This window comes from Perca fluviatilis, chromosome 17 (genome assembly GCF_010015445.1).
Source record: "Perca fluviatilis chromosome 17, GENO_Pfluv_1.0, whole genome shotgun sequence".
In the NCBI taxonomy this organism is placed as follows: Eukaryota; Metazoa; Chordata; class Actinopteri; order Perciformes; family Percidae; genus Perca; species Perca fluviatilis.
In genome coordinates this window covers 4,846,069-4,865,059 of record NC_053128.1, presented here as the reverse complement: position 1 = coordinate 4,865,059, position 18,991 = coordinate 4,846,069, and the positions used below count along the sequence as shown (strand labels likewise).

The 18,991-nt window shown below is 40.7% G+C and overlaps 1 protein-coding gene across 4 annotated transcripts in view; it reads left to right on the top strand.

Annotated features, from left to right (window-relative positions):
- odf2a (outer dense fiber of sperm tails 2a) overlaps positions 1 to 18,781 on the top strand; it is a 51,079-nt gene extending 32,298 nt beyond the window's left edge. For 2 of the 4 annotated variants that reach the window (XM_039779050.1, XM_039779049.1), the window contains exons 13-19: positions 1,012 to 1,147; positions 1,364 to 1,474; positions 1,612 to 1,875; positions 3,350 to 3,450; positions 14,985 to 15,147; positions 16,462 to 16,587; positions 16,672 to 18,781. In XM_039779050.1, coding sequence (XP_039634984.1) covers positions 1,012 to 1,147; positions 1,364 to 1,474; positions 1,612 to 1,875; positions 3,350 to 3,450; positions 14,985 to 15,147; positions 16,462 to 16,587; positions 16,672 to 16,842 — 1,072 coding nt within the window. In that variant the 3' untranslated portion in view covers positions 16,843 to 18,781. Of the gene's footprint in view, positions 1 to 1,011; positions 1,148 to 1,363; positions 1,475 to 1,611; positions 1,876 to 3,349; positions 3,451 to 5,961; positions 6,094 to 6,249; positions 6,338 to 14,984; positions 15,148 to 16,461; positions 16,588 to 16,671 lie in introns of those variants that run through there. The other 2 variants (XR_005636624.1, XR_005636625.1) reach the window with 2 other exon arrangements.
- Positions 18,782 to 18,991: the final 210 nt, after the last annotated feature.

Genomic DNA, 18,991 nt, shown 5'->3' with positions numbered 1-18,991 from the left:
CTAAAAAAATTGGGGTGTTCTAAAACTATGACTGGCAGTGTACATAATTAGATTATGTACCGTTTGCCTATGTTAACAAACAATTTCAAAAAACTTGTAATACATTTGTTTGTCTTGATGTAAATAATCAACTCAGTAATTTTCATGGTGATATCTAAAGGTTATAAAATAGAATAGGCTATATTTGGGTCTTTTTCGAAACTTTCCCCTAATGGGATTCTTCTGGGCTTTTTTTCCATTACTCAGGACATATTTAGGATACAAAATCAGTTGAGTTTGCTTCTGTTGCAATTTGTTCTACCTTTTTTCATAAAATGACTGGACTATTGGCGAACGCCCCCAGTGAGCTGATTCAGTTGGAAACAGGAAAGGAGAGAGAGAGAGAGAGAGAGAGAGAGAAAATGGATAAATAGAGTAGACATGAAGACAGTCTTCCTGATTTGAGTACTTTGCCAGGTGTTAAAATTTTTGGCTGTCTCTGGATAGTGTCACAAGTGTGCAAGATGCAGTCAGGAAACTTTACAGGTGTGTGGTTAAGAACAAAATGAAGATGAAGATGGGTGTGGTCCAAGCAAAGGCACCAGAAGTAGGGGCTAGGAAGTAGGGAAGGGGCCATTGGCCCCCCCACTTTACGTTTATCACTAGGCACTAGGATTAGGTAAGGGTTAGGGTTAGGTGCCTTGAAGTCAACGGTCACAGTGCTGCCTGGACGGAGACGTTGGGGGGCTTAAAACGCCATCAAGCCCACTTTATGCCCCTGGTCCAATTTGACATCACGGGTGGTGCGATCTCATCAGAGCTGGACATGCCTGGCAGATGCTTTAGAACAACCTGTACCTGTCCATTGAGCAATCTGATTGACGGAAAGTGTTTCAAATAATGCATGAAGCTCCAATTGTCATGTCTAGACTTTTTTTAGATGAAATGAACCCCTACTGCTGGTTCACAACTCTGCCATTTTGATTAAATAGATAATAGAAAATATGACAGCTGTTGTGTTATGTGATGCAGCCGTATAGCAGAGCTGACGGAGCAGCTGCAGAGTACAGGGAATAAAGGCCGAGCGGAGAGAGAAGCCCTGCTGGATCACCTGCATGGACTGACCACAGAGAGCACTGCTGCCAAACTAGAGAACCAGTCTCTCAAGGTAACACCCAACAGTCCACAGGAAGCTGTAATTCACTTTAAAGTGAGAACACACTTGTTGGATTTCTACGTATCTGTTGTGCTTCTGTCTCTTGGATAATATCCTTCCTATCCCCATTTTTCATTCCAGTAGACTTACATTGATTTATATTACATTAGGCTGGATGGACTGTCCTGTTAATTTGATAACTGATGACATATTATGTGTTCCTGTCAGGCTACAGCGTCTGCAGTGGAGGAGAAGCTGGCCTTGTCTCAGTCAGAGCTCCAGCAGGTCAAAACTTCAATCCAGCAATATGAAAGCCTGCTGGACAGCTATAAGATCCAGGTATCTGAAGCATACTGTACTACTAGGAATGCATGTATAGCATGAGATAGCACAGCAGATTACACTCCCATAGACACTGTTAATATTCATGAAAAGTCTGAAGCCAGTTTTTCTTTCTGTTAACCGACGCTACACAGGTTGGAAAAACTCGGGCCGAAGCATTAGAGTACCATGCTCAACTGGCTCAGGCGGAGCAGGAAGCCCAGGCAGTGCGCGGGGAGCTGGAGCAGGAAGTAGAGGAGGTGCGCAGGGAGCTGCTGGGGCGGCTAGTGGAGCTGGAGTCTCTTCCCGAAGCCTTACGACGTTCCGAACTCCAGCTGCAGGAGGCTCAGGACCGGGAGAGCAGCCAGGATAGACGCAGCATGGAGCTTAGCACAACCCTGACTGATCTCCGCATGAAGGTCACAACAATCCTTTGCATGCAAGCTCAAGATTGCATCACAAAATAACGATTTTAATTCCAAGTTAAAGTGCTAATTTGGAAATTAATCAGATATTACAACAGTGGTCCCCCTACAGGGGGCCCAGAGTTATAACAGGGGGGCGCAGCAACACTAAATATAAATATATATGCTTGACTAATGCTTGGTTCTGTTACACTGCTAGGCATGGCATGTGAAGCAGACGTTAACATTGCCAAAGCAAGTGTAAAAACTAAACAAAAATAAATAAGAAGTGTAAACAGAGCTGTGTAACATTGTAATCAAATATATAAATAGGTTATTCTAAGCCAATATATACACGCAGTATTACAACATTGATTTTGAGAAGACGATATCCCAAATTCAAACACTGGCCTCCATACAACATTTTTCATTGTAATGTGTAATACCAAATCAGATTTGGATATTTTGCTGAATGCTTATGGTACAAAAGAAAATTGTTTTATGGAACTAAATAGGAAGTAAGCGCTATGCTTTCAGCAAAAGCAGTGGATATGCCATTGGCAAAAAAATAAATAACTTCAAACACCAGGGTCATAGCATTTATGGAAAGTGTGGTTTGAATTTTAAATTCCAGTAGTATGTGATAAAGGCCACTATATACAGTATCTCACAAAAGTGAGTACACCCCTCACATTTTAGTACATATTTCATTATATCTTTTAATGGGACAACACTGAAGAAATGACACTTTGCTACAATGTAGTAAGTTTACAGCTTGTATAACAGTGTAAATGTGCAGTCCCCTCAAAATAACTCAACATATAGCCATTAATGTCTAAACCGCTGGCAACAAAAGTGAGTACACCCCTATGTCAAATTCCCATAGAGGCAGGCAGATTTTTATTTTTAAAGCCCAGTTATTTCATGGATCCAGGATACTATGCATCCTGATAAAGTTCCCTTGGCCTTTGGAATTAAAATAGCCCCACATCATCACATGCCCTTCACCATACGGGGTACTTTCCATAAAATCATCTCTCAATGCAAATCAAACTAGCTATTAGGCTAACTGATATAAAACCATGCCAATCTCTAGGTATGGTGAAGGGTATGTGATGATGTGGGGCTATTTTAATTCCAAAGACCAAGGGAACTTTATCAGGGTGCATAGTATCCTGGATACTATGCATCCTGATAAAGAGATGATAGAGAGATGATTTTATGGAATCTACCCCATGCCAATCTCTAGGTATGATGATGTGAGGGGTGTACTCACTTTTGTGAGATACTGTATTTACAACAAATGTATTATTAAAGTTAACTTTTGCCAATTTATTTCAGCTGGCATTAAAAATGTTTAAGTACAACATCCATCTTGCTGCTAGAACCTTTAGTCAGACTACACACATGCAATTAGTTTTAGTAACAGCTCTAAGTAGGACATGATCATTGATCATCTGATAAAGGACTTGTCTATTGTTGTGTTTAGGTGGAGACCCAGGGCAGCCAAGTAGAGCTTCTAAGGCAGAACAACAAGGTGCTGCTAGAGGAGAAAAGACAGCTTCAGCAGCAAGTGGAGAGTATGGAAAGGTCAGTTACCACTTCTGCTTTTATCCACTGGCATTGGCACTTTGTGTTACAGTAAGACGATGACTTAAGTTGAGGGCAGCTACGCTCGTATTGTAAGTGCAATAAAAAGTTAAGGCCAATATAGTACTTCATCAAACCGTAAGTGAATGCGTGTCCCAAGCCAGGATGGGAAATTAACTTTTTACAAAGTGAACATCAACCAGCCACTGACAGATATGTTCATATTTGATTAATTCAATAATAAATTATTATTTTGTGTTTTAAATCCATCAGCTATTTTCATATTATACCAGCATTTTCTAGACTGGGTAAACACAGCCCGATCTGCTGGCAATTTCGCCATGCAGCTCAAGCTGGAAACCTGTACATTTATCTATCCTGCTTCCGTTACAAATCTACGGGGACCAATCACAAACTGGCTTATTCACCTGGCGCGTTATTGGCGGGTTTAACACGATAACGATAGAGAAGCGACGGCAACCAGCTTTTTGTTTACATTCAACATGGCGGCCACCAAAGTGCAGCAACCCGTTGACGCCGCTGTCGCTGCTGTTTTTAAAGATTTCAAAGGCAAGTACTTCACCCAGATCGTTGGTCTGATTAGTTGAAGGACTATCCAATTGCACACAGAGTCATTTGAACTATGCCCGTTGATCTTGTGCAGTAGAAAATATAGAGCAGACTCCACAGACTAATGTTCAATCTTAAAAGATTGAGCTTGGTCTGGTGATAGCCAGACTAAGCATTTGCAGCATCCTGAGCCTTTTTGGTAAGGTTACTAGGTAAGTTTTGTTCTCCATGAAATAAGTTTTCTTTATTTTTTAAAGAATTATAAAAAAAAGAATCACAACGATTTTTGCAATTTCATCGCAACAAAAATACAGAAGACATTGCAACTTTTATCGCTATTTTTTTTTTTTTTTTACAAAAGCTGCCGCAAAATCAGGCATTTTTGGCCGCAACAATCTCAAAAAAAGGATGCCAAATCCTGGTGGGACTGGTTTATAATGAGTCTTGTTTTACTCTCAATATCAATGTATTTATGCACAATTCATAAAAAATAATAGTTAAGAATGAAATCATAATTTCGGGTCCAACATTCTGGCCCCTAACAGTTATGTAATTTCACATGACTGGGGACATTTTATCGGAATATAGCATAAAAAAAAAAAATCTGCTTAGAAATATAGGAAATAAAACATCACATTCATTATTAATTGCACTTATTTTCATTTTAAACAAATTGTATATCCGAATACAATACACATTTTCTATAGGCTCAGTCTGCCACAAAAACAACAATTCCAGTTCTGGTTCCATAGTATCAGAATTTTGGATCATTAATTAATTAAGTACTCTTTTATTCAGCGCTTCCGAAACAAGTCGGCCAAGTATTGGACTTGGCACCACCTTCTTCTTCCAAACCAGTCACTTGATTGATGTACAAACAACTATCACTGGATTACTTGGACACTGAAGAAAACTTAAAAACCTGGTGATTCTCAGACAAGTTCTGGAGTTATAATATATATAATTTCCTATGATTTCTAAGCAGATGTATTGAAGTTTAGTCTTGATGGAAATCAGATACAATGATATGAAAACTGTAGGTGTGAGGGTTAGAAAATATTCCATATGTGTATCATCTCTGTCTGTTCAGATTTGACTCAGTTATGGAAAAGGAGTATGATTTTTGACGCAAATTACAGTAATCGGGCGCTATGGGTTTTAAAGTACCCTAATTGCCTCTATTAGCTGTGTGTCACAGCCGCTGTTGCGACTGCTTACCTTTTTAATAAGCAGGCCAAATCAGCAGCTAAACTACAATAACTAACTTCCTGTTGTTTTTAGAACACAGACATGTACTGTATTGCTCTACCATCACTACCACGGGAGGTTAAACTGCCTTTGAAATCCCCAAGCAACATATGGTGACAACTCCTGTGTCTGGTCATCTGAACTTTAACCAACCTTTTGTGGTCTATACGGATGCCAGTAAAGTCAGCCTTGGAGCAGTGCTGGTCCAGCAGACAGGGTAGGGGACAGAGGAAGTGTTGGCCTTCGCAAGTTGAAGAGAAAAATTATTTCACCACCGAACTTGAGTGCCTGGCTGTTGTATGGGTCGTGGAAAAGTGGAGGTATTACCTTTAAGGGAGATTCTTCATCATGGTAACAGACTGGTTTGGGTCTTCAAGACCCAAAAACCCAACACCAGACTGATACTGATAGGCTCTGCATCTACAGGAGTTCACATTTGCTGTGGAGTATAGAAAAGGCAAATAGATTTAGATTTATGGTCCTAGACCTAGAGGGATATTCATTTCCACAAGCAGTAAACATAACTATAACTAGCAACGTATAGATATACACATAGCAATATACAAACATAGTACACAAAATCTCAATGAATGCATTCACCCCATCTCACAACTGTGTCAGCGAGGCAGATTGTTCACGGCTGCTATTGCAGATGGGACAAAAATAATACCGTTTCTGATGCTCTGTCCACAGCCCCAGGTGAGACGAAGAGACGCTCTCATCTGTGCAACCCTGCTAGCTACCCCAAAACCAACCCCAATAAAAGATCTTCCAATTTCAGATAAGATCATATGGAAGGCACAGCGGTAAGATCTTCATTTCCAGGTATTGTACCAGACTATCCTTGAGAAGGGCGACGTTGTTGCGAATGCATCCACCAAATTCACTATAATAGAGGACATGGTGTACAGACAAAATGTCACATAAAACCACGTATCAGCTGTAAATACCAGAGCCTGGCTGTCATCATCTCCTTCATAGGTTCTATGAAGATCTTCTGGCTGGTCACCTGGGTCGATACATAACCTACAGAAGAATGCAATCATTACTGGCCAGACTGAGTATGCAGGTCAGAGATCATGTCAGAAATTGTCAAGTGTGTCAAGCCTACAAACCCGAAAGCAGGAGAGTAGACTGAAAGCTTCAACAGACCTTTCTTAAATGGGTCCATTTCAGACATTTTCAAAGATGAACTCACTCTTATTTGTCGACTACTATTCCCCGATGGGTTGAGTGTTTTACCCTGAAAAAAGCTACAAGCAGAATCTGTGTTGAAAATAACTTAACCTGTTGGGGGCTCTGCGACTTGGCCTTTCGGACCAAGGCCCACAGTTTGTTGCCAACATCTTCAAAGATCAGAACCTGAAGCACAAAATGACCACAACCTTATCATCCACAAACAATCTGACGGAAAGAATAAACCAGACTCTCAAAACAATGATAGCATCCTTTGTAGAAAACAATCGCAAGCAATGGGATAAACACTTACCTAAATTCAGGTTTGCCATCAATTCTGCCTTCCACTGGAGTGACCCCAGCCAAGGACCCCTAGAAGCTATGTCCCTGCCAAGACCGGGCTCACCAGACTCACTGCCTACTCAAAATTGTGCAGCAATTGCTCATGCAAGAATTTGTGGGGAAAAAACTTACACAAAGCACAGTTGGAGTTAGAAGAAAAGAGTGTGGCTGTATGCTCACCACTCTCTCAAAAGCCGAAAAATTGCTGCTAAACTGGCTCCTAAATGGCAAGGACCACATGAATCATGCAGCAAACAGGGCCAGTCAACTATTTCATTGTGCTGGAGGACACTAGCCTAGAAATCTAGACGCACCCTAGCGGCAGCAAATTTTATTTGCAGCCAGGGGGGTCTAGGCACTCGCCGTTGGCTTGCGAGCTGGAAAAACCAAAATCTGGTCAGGCCAATCACATCGTGTATAGCAGTGGCGATTTCTTTAAGACTGCAAGGGAAGCTCAGCTTCCTCTAAAATGTAATGGTCAAATACATACAATTGTGTTAACATTTTATTGACTAAAATGTGTTAGAATACGTTCATCTCAAAGACGAGTTGGTTCAGAATTAGCTGACTCGATTTCCTTCTCATTCATTCCCCTAGCGTATCAGTGCATTTCCCTGTTGAAGCCTAGCATCCGTTGACTTCAACGGGACTGCTTTGAACAGTTTTTTTCACTGCTTCAAAACTAGACGGTCATTGGATAAATGCTGCGATTATGTCCCGCCCACGGACGCTCAGAGTCTCTGGGGGTCAATGGAGCAGTGTGCTGGCCTGGACGCTTGGTTTCTGCGTGATGATTGGAGGATCTGTCGAAGGACTGTATCTCCTTTTGATTGACAGGGATTTTGTACTATAAAAAGTCGCCGAAGCTGTTCAACTTCAAGCACAGCTCAGCTCAGTCCCATTGCGGATTTTGCAAGTCTAGCTAGTTGAAAGACGAACTGCTGCAACCTATTTCTTGGTATTTGCTTGGCGAAATTGCTAGCCAATTTTCATCGATACATTTCATACAGTTATACACCACATTTGTTTCAGTTTAACCTAATTCCCACATTTCCTCCTTCGAGTTTAATATCGTTTTGTTAGATCGTTTGTTCATTCATTCATTCATTTCATTACTGCATTCATTCAGTAGGCTAGGCTAGTGTTGTAGGGGTGAACTAACCAGCTAGCAAACTGCACACGATGGCAGACAATGCTAATATTGTCGACCTGATTTTGGCAAAGCCATTTGAAAGTCTTCCTTACGAGGAGAAACTTATTAAACAGCAGGGTTAGATCAACACTTAAGATTGATTTAATGCAAAAGACAGGGCAAAGTACCAGGTCTGTTCAGCTCTCTTGGTATGACAAAGATAGCTGGCTGACTGGAAGTGCTGTGACAACGAAAATGTACTGCTGGCCATGCCATGCCTCTTGATGAAACCTTCTCACTGATATTATAAATTATTATTACAATAATTATATTATTATTGTATTATAGTATTATTATTATTATATAATTTAATAATTACATTATTATTATATATATTATTATAATATTAATATAAATAAATGGACAATTTTTATGATGTAGGCCAAAAATGAGCTTCCCCTCTTTGAATTACCAGCAGCCGCCACTGGTGTATAGAGTCGGTGGGAGGGCTTATGACTGCTGCTGCTGTGAACAGCGGTCTTCGGGAAGACTTGGAGTTAAGCTTTTCTTTGAGAAAAGAACAAAGAATGGCACTGAAATCATTCTTAAAAAAGGAAGATGTGTTCGGAGTTTTGCCGAACGGATATGGCAAAAGTTTAAAGTTTAATCGATCAACTAGCTTCGCTACCTTCTTCGTTGCTCTGCCTGGTTGTAGCGCTATCCTATTGTGTGCAGAGGAAATTTGAAAGACAACCGTTTATCCCGCCCCTCGGATTGAGCTCCGTCAATGGTGAGTTCCCAGACCCAACATCTTGATGTGGGTCTGGCTTGTCAGGCTAGGAGGACACTGGAGAGGACTGCAAAACAGTTAACATCTCCAGACTGAAACCCTGCTACCCCACGGCAGAAGAAGTGGAGGAGCAACAACGTAAAGGCCTCTTGTAACTGTTTGCAGAGGAGAGCTATGATGAGGAATTTAATGGGTTTACATCTACTGCAACCAATCATTCACAACAGGACAAACAAAATCAAAGAAACCGTGTACTGGAAATTTTTATTTATTTATTTTAAAATGCCATCCTGTAGGTAAATTTTTCCAAAGGTGGGAGCTATCTGCTATCATTACCACGGGAAGTTATTTTGAATCACACACACCCATCTCTGTCACAGACAGTTTTTCTTGTAATTAGGGTTGCACAATATTGAAAAATACTGAGTTATTTTTTTCTGCTATATAGATATACACTCACCTAAAGGATTATTAGGAACACCATACTAATACCGTGTTTGACCCTATCCTATCAATATGGGCCAACATTTCTAAAGAATGCTTCCAGCACCTCGTTGAATCAATGACACAAAGAATTAAGGCAGTTCTGAAGGCGAAAGGGATCCCACACACCATTACACCACCTCCAGCCTGCCCAGTGGTAACAAGGCATGACGGAGCCATGTTCTCATTCTGTTTACGCCAAATTCTGACTCTACCATCTGAATGTCTCAACAGAAATCGAGACTCATCAGACCAGGCAACATTTTTCCAGTCTTCAACTGTCCAATTTTTATGAGCTCGTGCAAATTGTAGCCTAATTTTCCTATTTTAGTGGAGATGAGTGTTACCCGGTGGGGTCTTCTGCTGGTGTAGCCCATTCGCCTCAAGGTTGTGCGTGTTGTGGCTTCACAAATGCTTTGCTGCATACCTCGGTTGTAACAAGTGGTTATTTGAGTCAAAGTTGATCTTCTATCAGCTTGAATCAGTCGGCCCATTCTCCTCAGACCTCTAGCATCAACAAGGCATTTTCGCCCCCCAGGACTGCAGCATACTGGATGTTTTTCCTTTTTCAGACCATTCTTTGTAAACGCTAGAAATGGTTGTGCGTGAAAATCCCAGTAACTGAGCAGATTGTGAAATACTCAGAACAGCCCGTCTGGCACCAACAACCATTCCACGCTCAAAGTTGCTTAGATCACCTTTCTTTCCCATTCTGACATTCAGTTTGGAGGTCAGGATATAGTCTAGACCTGGACCACACCCCTAAATGCATTGAAGCAGCTGCCGTGTGAGTGGTTGATTAGATAATTTCATTAACATGAAATTTAACAGGTGCTCCTAATAATCCTTTAGGTGAGTGTATATTGGCATATGAAAAAATAGCCTATTTTCACTCTCTAGGGTAATGCTCTCCTTGAAGAAAAGTTTGTACATTTTAAAGTTACATGCATCAATCTGGTGCACTCTGAGAGCAATCTATGAAGAACTTTGTGCTCTTGTAAACAATTTTGTTACCTTGAACGGCAGCTGGGTTATTGCGATATCACGAGATTACACAAGAATTACTGGATTTTCTGTGCCTATAAAAGTTGATTGTTAGCGTGCATTCACATTGCCGGCATCGGCCTCAGACAGTGTGGTGAAAACGCAGGTCTCTTCATTTATTTTGAATGGGGGTAGTACGTTTAGGCTGCGGCGGGGGGTGCCACAGGGGGGAGCCAGAAAGAAATACAGCGGCCTGTGGTGAAAAGTTGAGACGGAGTACATTTTTTGACAAACACAATCCAACGTCACGCTGCGGTGGCCAATCATGTAACCTGCAACCAGACTTCAGTCAGTCAGTAGCCAGCCTTCTTAGCTTCCTCTGCCTGCTTTTTAAGGAAGGTTTTAAAGGTACAATATGTAACATTTCTGCTTTAAAATGTCTAAAAATGACCATACCTATGTTATATATTTTTATGAGTTGTGTTCTTACACTATCCCAAATGTTTCCACCAAATGTCAAACCCAGAGAAATCTGTTATTTTATTTTCAGACACGGCACGTTTCCTTTAGTCGCCCGTCAGTGGCGTCATATAACCTTTCACCCTCCAGTTACAGGAGTAATTGTAAATCATGCAATGTCACAGAAAAAAAATACTTGTAACCGTAATACTGCTTTTTTTTTGGCCATAAAGCATCATTTTGTGATTAATTACATCCCACTTTTTATCACAGTAATACAACAGATACCTTATTTATTTTGAAAGTTCAATATCGACAAGTAGCTAACATTGATGCTAATGCTTTGTGGGTAACATTATGAGGTTACAACATCATTCAACACGCTTTAGTATGACTGTTTCGACCACAGTTAACAGGACTGGGCTAACCCACGAATAACTTCACTAGCAACGTTAACTGTATAGATAGACGATTAATCTAATGCTAATATAGCCAGCTAGAACACCCCGGTCTGTCTGCCTCACTCCCCCGGCGCAGAGAGACTCAGTCGGGGATGACAGCTGACAACAGCCCCGGGACATATAGCTAGCTAGCTATCGTTAGCCCCCAGTCAGCTATCAGCCAGCTACTTTTATTACAGCAACCCCCCGGCCAGAACTTATCTCCAGTGCCTGGTGCTTACGACGCTAACGGCAGTTTAATTAAACGTCGGGAAACTGAACATATCAGACCAGGCACCGAGTCACAACAGCGGCCATCCATAGAGTTAGCTACATCTCCGCAGCGCTACCGGTGTGTATGTGCTGAAAATCTCCTCCCTGCCGAATTTCTCTCCCCTCTTCGCGTTAAGCTGTCTTTACGGTTAGCTAAATTAACCTGACAAAAGGTGAGTTAAGCACCAAAACGAAAAGTTAAGATTACTGAAAAGTGAAGGGGAGATAATTCCGGGCAGCTGGGAGATGTTCTGCTGCTGCACAACCGGAATCGAACGTCCTGGCTCGCTGTCTGTCTCTCAGCCTCGTTTAGTAGCTAGCTAGCGTTACAACAAACCCCGTCCGCCCCGGTGTTGAAACGATCCAAAAGGTGACACTGATATGTGAAATATTTTGTGTTTTAGCTGCTGGCTACTGTTAGCTTGCTGGCTCACGAGCTAACTGGTCAGCTACAAATAAAACTCTAATCAAGAAAAACGTAATTATGTTGGGGAAACTGCAGCTATTTTATTAGAATGAATAAACGTAACGTGAATAAACTTGAACGGGTAAACTCGTCCGTGAACTGATGCATTCTAACCGGCAGCGAAGGTGTTTAACACTTAAAACTCCCATAATTCCACGCAACTTCCCAACGTCATCAAAAGTCCAGTTTTACCGTCCATTGTTTTGGTTGAGAGACCCCTAGTGGCAGAAAGTTACATATTGTACGTTTAAGTAAAACAAAGGGCGTTCATTTTTCAGAAGTTTTTATGTTGAAAACAGGTCACTGAGACTGCCCTAGCAGTAACAATAAAGTAATCATTCATGTTTACAAACACACATTCATTTTTTTTTCTCCTTATTCTTCTGTGTGTAATGTTAGTGTCATAAAGTGTCTTTGCATAGTGAGGAGAACATAGTTAGGAAGCCAAGCATGTTCAGAACTAGCTTAACAGTGACTACCATTAACAACAATAGCAATAAAGTGACAGCGCTGCAGAGGAGGGTCTGGCTAGTCCACACAGCATTCCAGGATGGGAGAAAAACGTGCTCTGGTTTATTGGCATTTCTTTAAACCAATCACAATCGTCATGGGCGGTGCTAAGCGCCGGACAGAGCCACAGTAGCCAAGTTTCCATCCACTTGTCAATCGAATTATCTGAAGTTCAGTAAAAAAAACTCATTGGAATAAAGCTGGTGAAAGTGTGTTTCCATCCAACAGCGTTAAAGCGAATAAAAACCTGTGCGTAATGACGTCACATGCTGTTTTGCGATTTAAATTGGTATATCGAATTGATTTGAGACATTTTATGGTGTTTCCATTCATTTTTGCACTAAATCGCACAAGATTCAAGCGAACTTTTGCGAACAAAGTTTTGCTAGACAGAAGTAGTTGTTGTTAATATTAGAAGCCAAGCTATAGCCTAAGCTCCGATGGACTTTTGGCTGAGGATCTGATCCAGCTCATCAAAAAGGTGGAACTTGCCTTATATTTTCCCTCCGGCACCACTGCGAGACAACTCTCTTTTTTGAGCCGTGTATCGCTGTTTGAGCGCCTTCCATTTACTCCGCAGGACGTCCCACGGCTTGTCATAAGGGACATTCTAAAACGCATAACGTGAAAAAGCTTAACGTGGTTTAATATCTAAACAACGATCAATCATCACCAGATGTATCATGGTCATATCTTGTCATGAACACTTAAGCCTGTCAAAAAAACTAAATCGAAATCCAACGATTAAGTTATCTCACGTTAATGTGTCAGATAACGTCCATAATATTTGGACATTGGGTTAGATTTGACCGTTTTAAGTGGTTATGATGAGCAATATAGAGGATTTTTTTGGTGATGATTGATCGTTGTTTAGATACATTAAACCACGTTAAGCTTTTTCACATTAGGACTTAAAAAGCCAATGAGAACCGTGGAGAGTCAACCCCCAGCTGCTCCGCTGCCCTGAAGCAGAAACGCTTTATGTCAGATAACGTCCATAATAATTGGACTTTGGGTTAGATTATTTGACAGTTTTCCGTGGTTATGATGGGTAATATGAGAGAGAAATTTGGTGATGATTGATCATTGTTTAGGTACATTCAACCACGTTAAGCTTTTTCCATAGGCTCTATAAGCATAAACACATAATGTCCATAATAATTGGACTTTGGGTTCGAGTTTTTGACAGTTTTCAGTGGTTATGAGGAGCAATATGAGAGAGAAATTTGGTAATCATTGATCATTGTTTAGGTACATTAAACCACGTTAAGCTTTTTCCTCGCCATACGGCCACTGATGAAGAAAACATTAACGTGAGATAACTTCTATAATCGTAGATTTTCGATTTAGTTTTTTTGACAGGCTTAAGTGTTCATGACAAGATATAACCATGATAAATCTGGTGATGATCATCGTTGTTTAGATACATTAAACCACGTTAAGCTTTTTCACGTTAAGCGTTTTAGAATGTCCCTGTCGTAACTGTTGGTCATTTCCTTCGCGAGCTCCTGATAAATGATGGCATTTCTTAGATTTTTGCTATCTAAAATAGCTGTTATATTTTTCTGGTAAATTAAATTAAAAAAGTATCTCGTCTCCTCGTTTGTCCACTTACATCTGTTTTTGTTGACACCTGTCGTGTGCAAACGGAGCGGAAATACTGGGCGGAAATGAACTGAAACTTCTTCGTTTTATTGCGGGTTGCAACCATAAAATGACCTAAAACTTAATCGCAATTCATTATTTATTCGGCAAATAACGTTTCCATCAGCGTTTATCGCATAAGCCGTATATTGATCAAGAGAAAATCCGATGAGACCAAACGTATTTCATTTGAGTCGATATTCATGAAATTCAGTCGGATTTTACTGTTTCCATACGGCATTTTTCATTCGATATCACTTAATTTGGATAAAAACAGGTCGATGGAAACATAGCTAGTGTCGCTGCAAAATAGCCTCGGGAAGGAACTTCTTCTGGTGGAACGTGTACGTTAAAAAGTTGTTTTAGTCGTGCAACAGAATACTCAGATTGGACAGATAGTCTAGCTAGCTGTCTGGATTTACCCTGCAGAGATCTGAGGAGCATTTAACCATAGTCCTCATAAATCCACCGGAGTTTACAATTCCAACACAAAAAATGCGGAAGGTAAGGGACATTCATCGAAAAAAAAGTGACATCTGCCGGAATTTCTGGCAGCTACGGAGCAATCCCTGCATTGGAACATCGTGGATATAGACTAAATAGACTAAATACAACATAAATAGCTACTTTGGCTAGACATTTCCTGAAAACAACAAATTCCCCCACCCCCCAAAAAAAAAGAACAAAGAACAACACTTCTGGAGTTGCCAGGGGGTGCGTGGAAAGATTATATCCAACTACTGTATTTTGAAAATGTTGAAATTATGATTTGAAAATACACACACACACACACACACACACACACACACACACACACACACACACACACACATATACATATATAATCTCTCCACATATTAACATTAAGTCAACTGTTGTAATTTGATTGGTGGGAGTTTTTACAGGATTACAGCAGCTACAGATGACAGATCTTTTTTGCTCCTTTTTCAGCGGCCATATTAATGTTTCTGACTGTTTATTGTTGTTGTTGCTTTCCTGTCTTGTCTCATCTTGCAGAAAACTGGAGGAGGCTAGCAGTCAGAACAGCGACCTGCTAGTGGTCATTGCCAAACGGGAAGACACCATCCACAGCAATCAGCTTCGTCTGGAAGAAAAAACGAGAGAATGTTCGCTGCTAAGCCGAAAGCTGGAGGAGGCTCTGGGTGATGCTCGCCAACAGGTCTGAAACTGAATATTGGTCTCACTAGAGTTTTCTACGGAAGTGCATTGCATTCACAAAAGAAAAGAAAACTAGACACCTTATCTCATAATTATGAGATCAGGATTACTTCGGACTCTGTGTTCAGCTCACAGTACGTTAGTAGCTTCTAATTTAATCTCTGTGGTTTGAAGTTTAGTTTCTATGTCTATTATTTTATATTTCATGTTCGCTTATAATAGTCATGTTGACTTACTGCTGATTAAAGTGATGGTTCGGAGTAATTAACTCTAGGGTCCTTTGCACCATGACCTCGAGCCAAACACCCCCCCAGAAGCTTTTTCACCTGGGTCTAACATTGGGCGAGTTAGCGTAGAGTAGCGTTAGCCGCTGAATAGCTTAGCGCGGGGCTAATGGACCCACGTTTGTATCTCTTAAATGACCCCACTAATAATGCCCAAAATGATACCAAAGGTCTACACTAGTATATATAGGTTATGCTCTCATAAAACGATGGATTTGGTGGACCAGAAGTGGACCAGAAGTTTATGTAAATAACACTTGCCTGCTGGCTTCTGCTCTCTGCTGTTGTTGCTGCTGTGAGACGAGTGCTTAGGGACATCTACAAATTACAACACCGAAAAGAGATACAACAAAAATATTTTTTAATTTAACTTATTTTTTAAAGTAAGTGCTGTAATATAACTAGCAGGAGACAAGTAATAATTGAGGTAAGTTGGGAGACATTACCTTATTTAATCATTAAATTAATACATATTTTTGTTGGTAACACTTTCGGTTTAGCAGTGTATATCGTGAAGCCGCCTAACTGCACTGATCTAACAGCAGCAACAGAGAGCAGAATCCAGCAGGCAAGTGTTCATAAACTTCTGGTGTACTTACAAACTTTCCAATCCATCGTTTTATGAGTGCATAACCTATTTGTACTAGTGTAGACCTTTGTTATCATTTCGAATTAGTGCGTCATACTTAGATAAAACGTGGTCCATTAGCCCTAACGCTAAGCTATTCACACTAAGCTATGCCCAAATATTAGACCCAGGTGAAAAAGCTTCTGGGGAGGTGTTTGGCTCGCAAAGGATCTATTCACTCGAACCATCACTTTAAGACCCAACATTTCCTGGTTTTGTCGCTTCATAATAAAAGCATTTACAGTAAATAACAAAATAACATGGGCCTGTATTGTGAAGAATTCATTGTTTTGTGAAGCACTTTGTAATGTGGATTTAGAAAAATGCTCTATAAATAAGATTTATTATTATTATTATTATTATTATTATTATTATTATTATTATTATTATTATTTATCTTCAGATGTCAGAGACCAGAGGACTTGCTGCCACTAAAGAACGCTCCACCCAGTCCAAGATACTGGACCTAGAGACTCAACTTAGCAGGACTACCTCAGAAATAAACCAACTGCGACACAGCAAAGAGGAGGTAAAGGCCTTCATTATTAGTATTAGTATTTGTATGTATTAGCTGTATCAGTATGTCTACAAGGTTTGTATTTATGATGCTCAGGTGGAGCGGCGGTACCATGGCCGACTGCAAGATGTGAAGGATCGCCTAGAGCAGTCAGACAGCACCAACCGAAGCCTGCAGAACTACGTCCAGTTCCTCAAAGCCTCCTATGCCAATGTGTTTGGAGACTTGGCCCTTGGCAGCTCACTGCGTGCCCCCTCACCCGTCTGACAGCCTGTCTGTCAGAGTTGTATCATGAGCACACATTCCAAAACAGTATAGTGGTGTTGTAAAGATGGCATGCTTGGTCAGTTGCCTTTTTTGATTTTGAACCAGTTAGGTGAAGAGCAACAGTATCTATTGGTTGCTAGTGGGGCTTTTAGAATGTATGACTTGTCTCTGTAAAGATTTATTTGGAACTGAACAATATTTTATTGGTAGACATTAAAATATGTCATTTGATTTTTTTTTAACTATTTAAATCCTAAGAGATCCTTTGTAATATTAAAGGCAGGGTTGGTAATGTTGCTAGCAAGATTTGAAAGTAGAATCTCCTCAGGGTTCCGTCTAACCCCTCCCCCTGCGCTCGGGGCTCCCCCCACCCACACACACACACACACACATACACAAAGATGTGCACGAGCACCGCTGTGTTGCTGCTTCAGAGCAGTAGACTTGCAGTGACTCCGAGCTCAGGCATTGTACACGGGAGGTGTAGAGTATGCACAGCAGGGCAAGAAGACTTTTCCTTGGCTCTTTCCAAGCGGACTGCGAGGCAGTGACTGGTTGGCCTTTTCACAGGATTAAAGCAGCTACAGATCACGGATCTTTTTCTCTTCTTTTTCATAGTTAATAAGTTATTTATTGCTGTCAGGGTGTAAACAATATTTCAAATAATATATAAAATGTGTATATTGGATATAGTTACCAATCCTGCTTTAAAAGACCTAAATGTGGGATTAAAATGTTAATGTTAATTCACACTGCTAACACCCCTTTCCTAGCTTCGGTGGCCGTTATGTTGAATGTAAACGAGAAGCTGCTTGGTTGCTTCTCTATCGTCATCGTGTAAAAACCCGCCAATAGCGCGCTAGGTGGATAAGCCAGTTTGTGATTGGTGCCGGCAGATCAGGCTGGGTTTACCCAGTCTACCAAGCACCTGTAACCGGCAGCCCTTTATCTATATATACACAACTCTGTAGCTAAACCATCCATGACACATTATGTGCTTAAAGGCCTCATGAAACGGAAGTCGGAGCGCTATTTCTATCCGCATATTTCCGGTAAAAACACGAAGCTAGGAGAGGGGCTTGTCTCGGCTATTGATTGCCATTCAAAGTAGCCAATAGTGCTGCGTGGGCGTTACACTCCAGCCTCCCTCCCCAGAGGCAGCAGCTAAACATTGGACACAGGAAGCAGCCTGTTCTCATGATCCATATGTGCGAAAAGATATAAAAAGTTAAGCACTGTAATTCATATGATTTCCATGTATTTCTTTTTGAATTTTTGTTTAATGTTCTTAAGAACAAATAAACTCACTCACCGCCGTGAAAAGGTGCAGCACTGATGTTTCTCTGTCTGTGACAGTTAGACTTGTGTGTTGGTATGAGATGCTGAGGGGCAAAGCAACAGTTTGGAATGAGAACAGGCTGCACAACCTGCACTCTGTTATTGGCTGGGGGTTACACACTCACATGGGGTGTAAAGGCTCTTTGTTGACACACACACTCTCCTAAATAAGGAGAAAAGAGAAAATGCCGACAGACACAGTGGTAACACCACCACACCCTACTAGTGGGTGATAAGTAATTATGATATAGATTTTTAAAGTGATTACTTTTGTATTTACTTTTATAATACTTTTGTACTTTTGTATTAGTCTATACATAGATTTTTGAGGAAAGCACTGCATATTATACCTTTAAATGATCTATGCTCTTTGATTGTATGGAGCTGATAACATTGGTGCTATCGATGTCCTTTGGCTGGCACAAGATAAAACAGTGTGTCAAAACAATAATTTTGAGTTTGCTGTTTCACATACTAGACTAGTGGAATCATCATTGCTGGTTCATAGAGTGTATTTAATAACAGAATAATTTATATCCACTATGGGTAACTTAAAAGCATCAATAAAACAACAAACTGAGTCAAACTGACTAAAGATTAAGTGCACTTGTCATTTTTGCTCTTATTTTGTATGTGTCATATCGTCCGGTTACAAGTTGACCTTGGTTCTCTGAGTGAAGAGACTATCTCCACTGAGTTATATATTCCATATGTACAGGGGACTGACCCACTGGGGGCAGTTGAGATAGTCTTTTCACTCAGAGAACCAAGGTTACCTTTTAACCAAACTTTCTCTATCATGTCAAGACTA